General features: G+C 47.3%; 1 protein-coding gene across 1 annotated transcript; it reads right to left on the reverse strand.

The window, feature by feature from the left end:
• Positions 1 to 1355: 1355 nt before the first annotated feature.
• On the reverse strand, positions 1356 to 9413 carry LOC104572544 (fibrinogen-like protein 1). The gene is made up of 7 exons (XM_010219705.2): positions 9336 to 9413; positions 8498 to 8708; positions 7447 to 7606; positions 6322 to 6419; positions 6154 to 6242; positions 4304 to 4494; positions 1356 to 1810 (listed from the first exon to the last, which is right to left on the reverse strand). Exons 1-7 carry the CDS (start codon positions 9411 to 9413, stop codon positions 1621 to 1623), a joined length of 1017 nt encoding a protein of 338 aa, XP_010218007.2. The 3' UTR covers positions 1356 to 1620.
• Between the last annotated feature and the right edge of the window lie 400 nt (positions 9414 to 9813).

Genomic DNA, 9813 nt, shown 5'->3' on the forward strand with positions numbered 1-9813 from the left:
GGCCTCCTTCTTCACAAGGGCAGCCTCACTGCAGAGACGTAGATGTTGCTCTAGGCCCACGCGGGTCAATGCCAGGGCTTGGAAAGAGGACGAGCCACAGCCTGGTCAGGGTACAGGCTTAAGGAGCACCACACATGGCAGCACTGGCACTGGGCCTCACTTTGCAGGCAATGGGAAGTCTAGGAAAAATGCGACCAAAAAGCAGAGGAACCAAAACTACCAAGTTTCACACTGAATATCCACGTCTCAACACTGTCTCTAGGACATGCTTGAGCCGTGGAAATTAAACTTTCCTTACGGACTGTCTAACTAACTAGGACAGCACGTGCAGAAGCACCAGAGGGAACAACAAAGGAATGAAATCTCTTGTACTACCAGCTTTTGCAGGACTTTTTCACCCAAATCTCTGCTCAGTGTCCTACCGTTTAGAAACAGATACAAAGTGCTAAGTCCTACTCAGAGGGCTTTATTTCACACTTCATGGATGTATAATACAAAATAGAATACATATTGATCTAAAAGCAAATAAATGGAAAAGAACTCAGTTCTTTTAAAAGTTTAGAAGATCATTATTTTAACTCAGAAAAAAATAGGCTCATTCGACAGCATGAAAGTTAAAATGATTTGTGTCAGGGTCATATTATTGCTAATTTTTAGCTGTTACTAACAACTTCTTAGAAAAGTTTTCAGTACTTCATTTCTTTCAGTCATTTGAGTTATTTTTTCATTTCACTTAAATGAGACAGGGAAATTAGTGTGCCTCCTCTTTCAGTCATTTTCCATCTTCTCTTCTCCCTTTAGTAACTCCAAGTTGCCTGTTAGGTTGCAGAAGAAACTACAGCTGAATCATGACAGCATTCTGTGAACTCCTGAAAGTGTCTGTGCTCATCTTAAATTTAGTAAAATCCGCGTAATCTGTGTCTGGTTGGCAGCATCAGCTGCGTGTGCATGAGCAAGTACCGGTGTGCTGTGGCGGTGGATGTGTGGCGTGAAGGTGATAATGATGAAAGCTGGTGTCCACGCTGCCTCTGGCATGGGGGATTACTTCAAAACAAGTCGGACGCTCCTCAGCAGCTGCACTGCATCGTCTGCTTTAGTCTCATCTGGAAGGAATCCAGTCACACACTCCAGGGTTGTTCTGAGGCCAGAGGGTGGGAAAGAGGACAACAGAGAGCTGCTTAAAAACCTGCTACTGACATAAGTAAAACCCTCATGAAGGGACGCCAGGGAAGGCCAATTCCTCATCATCCTTTTGGTTCTGTTTTTATGCTCTCATAACTCAGATAATGACCATTAAAAACAAAGTGAGAAAAATGTAACCCTTGAAGAGTACAGATAGCAAAAAGAACATGCTTGATCACGCAAGGTCCAGAAAACTCCATATAAACACTCTCCAATGAAAGCCTGAGAATTATGGAAGAAGAAAATCACGGTTATTCCATGACTGAGATCCTCATAGTTCCCATTAGATTATTGGTGCTCAAGCAGCTCATGAGTTTGGCCTCAGCTGGTAGAAACAAATGCAGCTCCAGTTATCCCAGTGCAGGTTTGCGATTGGCAGACTGGCTATTGGCTTCTGCAGTTCTTTGCAGCTACACTTCTCTTCAAAAGCAGCAGATTTCAGCTATCCTGACTGTTCTCACCATCCCCACTCTCCCTGTCAACAAAGAACGGAGCCCTGATTTTCATGGCCGTGTATTTTAGGGAGTACCACATCCCTCGCCAGGTAGACCAAACAACGCCGTCATCGTGGGAGCCGCTGTAGCTTCCTGCTTTGTAGTATCGTCCATTGAGGTTTACAGCGTGGCACCTGGTGACAACGGATGGGAGAGGGAAAACAACATTTAGGGTGGAAAGACATTACAGCAAGGTCAATATTCTCAGAATCACAAAATCACAGAATCACAGAATGGTTGAGGTTGGAAAGGATCTCTAGAGATCATCTAGTCCAACCCCCCTGCTCCAGCGGGGAGACCTGGAGCACGTGGCACAGGGTGGCATCCAGGCGGGTTTTGAAGATCTCCAGAGAAGGAGACTCCACAGCCTCTCTGGGCAGCCTGTTCCAGGGCTCTGTCACCCTCACAGGAAAGTAGTTCTTCCTCACATGGAGGTGGAACTTCCTGTGTTTCACTTTGTACCCATTACCCCTTGTCCTGTCACTGGCCACCACCGAGAAGAGTTTGGCCCATCTTCTTTACATTCTCCCCTCAGGTATTTGCACATATTGATCAGATCCCCTCTCAGTCTTCTCTTCTCCAGGCTAAAGAGGCCCAGTCTTTCCTCATAGGATAGATGCTCCAGTTCCTTAATCATCTTTGTCGCTCTAGGCTGGACCCTCTTTAGAGGGTCCCTCCAGGTCCCTCTTGTCCTGGGGAGCCCAGAACTGCACCCAATACTCCAGGTGCGGCCTCACCAGACCTGAGTAGAGGGGCAGGATCCCCTCCCTTGACCTGCTGGCAACGCTCCTCCTGATGCAGCCAGGATCCCATTGGCCTTCTTGGCCACGAGGGCACATTGCTGACTCATGGTTAACTTGGTGTCAACCAGGACTCCCAAATCCCTCTCTGCGGAGCTGTTGTCCTGGTGGCTGGGGTTATTTCTACCCTGGTGCAGGAGTCTGCAGTTGTCCTTGTTGAACCTCATGAGGTTCCTCTCTGCCCAACTCTCCATCCTGTCTAGGTCTCTCTGAATGGCAGCGCAGCCCTCAGGAGTGTCGGCCACTCCTCCCAGTTTGGTGTCATCTGCAAACTTGCTGAGGGTGCACTCTGTGCCCTCGTCCAAGTCACTGATGAACAAGTTGAAGAGCACCGGGCCCAGTACTGACCCCTGCAGAACACCACTGGCCACAGGCCTCCAATTAGACTCGGCCCCATTTATCACGACCCTCTGAGTTCTGCCATCCAGCCAGCTCTCAATCCACCTCCCTGTTCGCTCATCTAATCACACTTCCAGAGCTTCTCCATTACGACTCTACGGGAAACAGTGTCAAAAGCCTTGCTGAAGTCAAGGTAGACAACATCCATGTCTTTCCCATCATCCAGCCAGCCAGTCATCCCATCATAGAAGGCTATCAAGTTGGTCAAACACAGCTTTCCCTTGGTGAATCCATGCTGACTACTCCTCCTTTTCCTTGACATACCTATAGATGGTCTCTAGGATGAGCTACTCCATCACCTTTCCAGGGGTGGAGGTGAGGCTGACTGGCCTGTAGTTTCCCAGCTCCTCCCTCTTGCCCTTTTTGCAGACTGGAGCAACGTTGGTTTCTTCCAGTCCTCCAGCACCTCCCCCACCCTCCATGACCTCTCGAAGATGATGGAGAGCAGCTGAGCTATGACCCCCACCAGTTCCCTCAGTGCTCTCGGGTGCAGCCCATCCGGGCCCAAGGGATCCACTACATAGATGTATCCGTCTGCAGTAAACCAGTTATCTAAAGTTCCCCTGCAACCAAGGGGGAGGTGGTTAATACAGTCTGTGGAGCCCATAGAAGTATGTGGCTGTTCCCGAAGCAGACAGTTATAGTGGTCAGCAGAATCAACTCCCTCTTTCCCTTCCTTGTATTGACTATGGGCATGTTTCAGTTGCCTGAACAGAGGTGCCTAGTGCCATCTGGTAGCCTCCAGCTCAAAAATGGCACCTGCATATTGACACTAAGAACACAAGTGTCTTTTAATCAGATTGAATCCCACTACTGATGTACACTTTTGTAGCTCCACTGCCTTTGATTTATGCATATTCTATGATTCTGTGATTGTGTGATGATGACGGCCCGGCATTAACAGAGAAGGAGCTTCTCCTGCACCAAAGCAGAGAAAATACCCGTGCATGACATGTCCATGCACCCGTGGCTGGTGAACCTGACTGCATAACTGCTCATATACTGCACACGCCTTACCAGAAAATGAGCCAAGTGAATGTTTGTAACTCACCCCCTAGGCACTCTCTACAACACAGAAATGTCCTTTGTGCATGCTCCACTTTACAAGGGCTTCAGTTGTTTTCTTTCTATGGAAATTTCAGTCAGGCTCTTCTCCATCCATGTCATTTACCCTTTGTTTTTACTCTGAATCTCTTTCTTATAGTGATTCCAGCTTATCTCCTTTGCTTCACAGTGAAAGAAGCAGACTGTTTTCCTCTGAGGATCTATCTTATGAACACCTTAGATTTGGCTGTGTGAGGTGACTTGTGCACACACCAACCTGCCCTGAAAAATGCTGGTTGCCGTAAGGCAGACACGGCCTTTCAGCTGCTGCCCACATGCTCTGCATCCTCCTGAGGGCTGAGTGAAATCGACTGTTTTCCATACCTGTTAAACCACCAGCCACCCTTGTTCTCCACTGCACAGTTGCCTGCCAGGAATCGATCATGATCCTTGTCAGATGTGGTGAACTGCATCCCTCTGTGCGAGGCCGACCACTGCTCTTCAAAATTGCTGCCCCCAGACAGAGCATCTCCAGCATTACCAGAATAGGTGCCAAACCATAACCTGTAATTGTCCTGCAAGAATGATACGTGAAACCCATCCTTAATATCTGCCCTTTTTGCCCTCTATCCCCTTCTTGAGATGAAATTTGTTCTGTATCCAAAGGTATGACATTGTTGAAGACAAGGGTGTCTTTTGGCCCTATGCTTTACTGATACCAGCATAGATCACCTTGGGATTTAGGAAGGGATTGCTACCTACTGCTGCTGCTACAAAGGACTTTAGCTTTTATTGTCTTTCAGTGACCATTTGATTCACTAGATAATAAGATTCTTCCAGGCTCATCAAGAGCAAACCCTATTGGAGGAAACTGTGCCAAGTAACTGCCTTCACAGACTGATCACGGCTCAGCTAAAACAAGTCCTCCTCCAAGAGCTAGAAGCATCTGGGTTTTAGCTGAGTGATCCTGTCCTGGTAGCAATCCTTACAAGAACAGTTCCATTGCACACAGCTAAGAAATCTAAGAGGCATTTTATAAGAGTTTGATGTGTTTTCTTTCCCTGTCATTGTATTTGGCTTTTATTCAGGAAAAAAAAATAGCAGTAAGGCATTAAAATCAAATTGTGCTGTCTTTTCATAAAGAACTGAGCAAAATGCATACATTTCTGGAATGGTGATGAGTTGGAGGCAGGACTGGTCCATACAGCGGAACTCAAATCTTTGAGTTTCCAGAGAGGTAGAAAACAGCCCGTGCCTTGAGCAGGAAGCTGTCCAAAGGCTAGCAAACAATCATGGAAATACTAGTATGTGTCTGCCTTCTGGCTCTTTGTGCCTATAACATTAAGGACAGTGCTACAGATATTTCTCTTCAAGATAGGAGCTTATAACTATTCTTTCAAAGCTTTGATTGGAGTTCACTGTAGAGGGGAAGAGTAGTGGGAACTATTATGGTGGTTGCCTTTTCTGTGACAGCCTAGAACAGTTCGCTATGAAGTAGAACAGGGTTCAGTTTTGCTGCAGAGATTCAAGTCCATATCTGCTCCCTTGGGAATGCTGTTTAGCCATAAGGCTGGAGGCCAGTGCATGTGGGAGCCCCTGCACCCTGTGCAGAGAGCTCACCTCTGTGCATCAGACAGCCTGTGGTTCAGAAGGCAGCAAGGGAACACGTGTGACTAACTCTGTGGTTTGGGCACTCTGCAGTTGGGAGGAAGGAGGCCAGGGCTTAGATCCCTGCTCTCAGGACTGTTCTCACCCAGAAAACATGGATTATCTATGCCAGAAACAAGAGCAGGAATAAGGATGGGAATTCCAGAGGTCCCTGTGCTCAGTTGGGGGAGTAATTACCACATTAATCAGAAGACTTTCTTGAGGATCTTGCAGATATGCCCTTTGTTTTAGGATTTCAGGGTGGCTTAGGCAAGAGCTATTGCCTAAGGCAGTTTGGGGCATGTGTACAAGCAAGGCTATTGGTAGATTCCTACGAGGTAGGTGGGAAGAGCTGTAGGCTCTTCTGAGGTTAGGCAATGGCTGGTCTGCAGGCAGTGTGATGTGGTCCTACCTCTCTTCACCTTGAATCCCAGTCAACCAAACCAGAAATCCCAGGGAACCAGGGCAAGTGAGTTTTTGCAGAGCTGTAATTACAACCCTGACACTAAAACCTGTGCAACAGATGCTGCAGAGAGCTTTACATTCACCAATAAAACAAGAAAATCACTGCTGTCTCCATTTCTTACCTGCTCATTCGTGAGCTGGAATTTTTCGTAGATTGCATAACGCCTTTCTCCATGCCAGTCCATCAGGTCAATCTTTAATGAGGTCTCCCCTAAATATGAAGCGGTATCTGTCAGATGAGTTATCTCATGCAAATTGGAAGAGAATCTGTGAGGGCAAAATACTCATACCTTGAGCAAGCAGGTCATAGATGTGCTCATTGCCCAGCCAGTATTCATCATTCTTCCCCTGGAATTTTCCAAATCCCACTTTGTAGTCATCCCATTTCCTGCAGCAAGACACAGGTATCAATTTCAGTATGTGAAGGAATTTGACAGTTTGTAATACTCAGCTGTGGTCACAAGTAAGTCTTCAGCTGTATTTCTAGACACTGTTTTATAAAAGTATCTGATTCAGCACAGCTGAGCAGATATTTGTCACTGAGCCTTAGAAGTAAATACAACTCACATCTTATTTCTTTGCCTGTTAAACCTGTGCGCATGCATATATTGGGATCAGCCTTTCAAAGTGTCAGATGCAGTGCTTGCAGAATGAGGTCAGAAGCTCAGGTGGAAAGGGAATGCAGTAGTTGTCACATTAGTCTCCAGCGCAGTGTCTGACATTGCTCCTCACAAAGACAAATTCAAATTCACTCTCGGTTGGAAATGAATGTTGCAGTCTTGGCTGTGATGCAGTAATTGAATAGAAGATGCAAACAGGAGCATCTGGATGAAGTTAGGAGGAAAATCACAGAATCACAGAATGGTTGAGGTTGGAAGGGATCTCTAGAAATCATTCCATCCAACCCCCTGCTCCAGCAGGGACACCTAGAGCACGTGGCACAGGGTGGCATCCAGGCAGGCTTGGAAGATCAGAGAAGGAGACTCCACAACCTCTCTGGGCAGCCTGTTCCAGGGCTCTGTCAACCTCACAGGAAAGTAGTTCTTCCTCATACAGGGATAGAACTTCCTGTGCTTTCATTTATAATATCTCGGTCTTAAATTTATTTAATTTAAAATATCTGGGTGTGCTTTGGGCTCCTTTTCCACCTGGGCTAGGTAAGTACTGCTCCTGGGCAAGCGACCTTGGAGCTACTCAAAGTAGCCCCGCAGTGCATTGTGCTCACTTCAAGAGATGTGCATCACAGGAACATTTTAAAAATGGGCTCATGCTACCAATAACTGTCCCTGCATTGCTCTAAACCAGAGAGTTAGTCCTGCAAATTTAGCTTCTCAAATCTGGGGTTTTGAGAGCCAGCAAGGGGAGAGCTGGAGGCCTTGCTGCGAGACTCGTGGACAGGACACCAAGCCACCCACCTGTTGAAATTCTCCTTGCCATGAGTCCGCCGCTGAATTACAGTCCAGCCGCCCCCGTCGGACATGTCACAGTACACCAGGAAAGGCTCTCTGTCTGCCCTCGGCCTGATCCTGTAGTATCCATTCTGGGTCTTCTTCCTATCAAACACGGCGGAGCAATCTAGGCAGAACGGTATTGGTTTGGTAAATGAGGAGACAAGCAAACAGGCACATTCAGCCAGGAGAAGACAGCACTGAGAGGCCGTAAGGGACAAGGACACTTGCCTTGTCAGGGCTTTGCCAGCCCAGCAAAGCCCAAGCAAGCAGTTCAACATGGCATTAGTGATGCAGCTTTAAGAGCTTTACTGCCATTCCCAAAACACTGGTGAGATACAGGACGGACGCAGCCCAGGCTGAGGCAAGGGCAAGTAAGGGGTGTAGGACCAGGGCTGGCTCTGTCAGCAGGCACTATACAGAGACTAAAAAGTCAGGGCTAGATGGGTCCAGCTGCTCTTCAGAGCACAGCCTCAGGGAATGATGCACATCCTACTGCCGTGTGTAATTTCCATGTGGAAGACAATCGGGGCTGGAATTTGGGATGGATAATGGCCCAAAATTTCTAAAGCAAGAGACTAAATTCCTGTGACAGGCTATATCAGGCTTGTATTCAAGAGGCCTTCAGAACCTCACTGCTTCCCATTTTAAATGTAAGGCTCATGAATGATAAAATATTGGCCACAGGTTAAATTAGTCTACACTTCCAGCTATGACAATATTGAAGGGCACAACCCATCTTTTCCTAAAGCAGATGTCCGAAGCAGGCCCAGCAGATCGCACCCCAGATCACCATTCCCCTCTGTACTGGGAGTTTGGGGTGACAAGCCCAGATGCAGACATCTGGCTGTAGCTGCATCTGATTGCACGGGAAAACACAACTCCCTTGAACATTTCAAAAATTAAAAAGCTTTCCTTGCAGTAGGAGAAATGAAATATAGTTCCAAATGGGATAGCACAGGAAAAAATAAACATTTGGGAGAGCTGAAATTTCTTCATGTTCTACTGCAAAAGGTACCTGGGTCATAGACTATCAAATTTCCACTGGTTGTGGGTAAAAGCACCTCATGCTGCATGCTCCTGTTGCCTGAAAACAGCTCGCTCTTTGCTCTATGGTAAGTGTTCTCGAAGATGTCCTTCAGTTGTAGTTCATATAAGTAAAGCAAATCCTGAAGCTGTTTTAACCTTTGTCTTAATTTGTTGTTATCTAGGAGGCAGATATCCTTCTCCTACATGGGAGAAAAAAAGGTACTGTGGTAAGAACAGAGAGACAGAGAAGCAGTGAGTATCAAACTGAGCAGTGAGTGTCAAACTGGAAGATAAAAATGCTGATATTTGGTGCAGGTCTGCTGAAAGCAGAGAGCCTACCAGGATCAGTGGAGTAACCTCAGAGTAGCGTTACCCTAACCAAAACTAGAATCTGGCCCACATTGGCTGGGATCAACATTTTCAGCAACAACCCAATCTGTGGCTGGTATTATCCTATCAAAAACATCAAGAAAATAGAGCAAAGTCTCTTCCAAGGCAACCAAGCAATCCCATGTAATAAGAATCACTTGGGTGATTCTTTTCTTGAGCGATGCCAAATGAGGACCAGCTTTAGGCCAAAGCAAAATAAACAGTTGCCTAGGACAGCAGATTCCTGGTGATGTCGGTCCAGGCAACCAGAAATTTGCCCAGACCCTAATTCTGTGAAAGCATTAAATTATCAGGACAGCAAGAACAGCCTTCCTTTACGTGCAGACAGGCTCTTCCTTGCTCAGTCTCTTGTGGGGGATCACCTAGCCCCACATGACCAGAAATGCAAAGCCACCGGCACCCACAGAGGGGTTAGAGCCGAGTTAAGGGATACGTACCGGAAGCCTGGGTGCAGGAGAGCCTAAGCTGACCAGGAGAAGCAGCAGCAGCAACCAGGGCATCATCATCACACTCATTTCTTCCCACCTGAAAAGGCAAAGAAAAAGCAAAAAACACACATTCACAGACTGCACTAGAAGTTTCTTTAGCGTCTCCCACAGCTTGATCCCTCCTCACGATCACATTTAATTCCCCAGTAAACACTACAGGACTTGTTAAAGAGGCAGCTTGAAACTTCAGGCAGCCAAAAAAAAAAAAAGAAGCGGGGGAGAAGACGTGTTAGAGAGAAGCACCACAGGGCACTGACACCTGGGCTCTGTTCCAAGCCCTGCTTCCCGGCATAAACCAACACCCGGCGAGCCCCTTCGGCAGCGCCTGCCCTGCTCCGGAGGGCCCTGCGCACAGGAGGCGCCTCAGCAACGGCGGCGCCTCCGTCACAGCCCCTCGCCCAGCTGCTCGGCCCAGGGCACATCGTCC

Source organism: Tinamus guttatus, unplaced genomic scaffold, assembly GCF_059628265.1.
Source record: "Tinamus guttatus ecotype Peru unplaced genomic scaffold, ASM5962826v1 Tinamus_guttatus_pri_ptg000150l, whole genome shotgun sequence".
Classification (NCBI taxonomy): domain Eukaryota; kingdom Metazoa; phylum Chordata; class Aves; order Tinamiformes; family Tinamidae; genus Tinamus; species Tinamus guttatus.

Bases quoted from the DNA above. Each gene is read 5' to 3' on its own strand.
- LOC104572544 (XM_010219705.2), bottom strand. From the start codon at position 9,413: ATGAGTGTGATGATGATGCCCTGGTTGCTGCTGCTGCTTCTCCTGGTC. The intron at 6,420-7,446 runs GTGGGTGGCTTG...GTCTTGCTGCAG, and splicing joins GGCAAGGAGAATTTCAACAG to GAAATGGGATGACTACAAAG. The intron at 6,243-6,321 runs GTATGAGTATTT...CTTCATATTTAG, and splicing joins CTATGACCTGCTTGCTCAAG to GGGAGACCTCATTAAAGATT.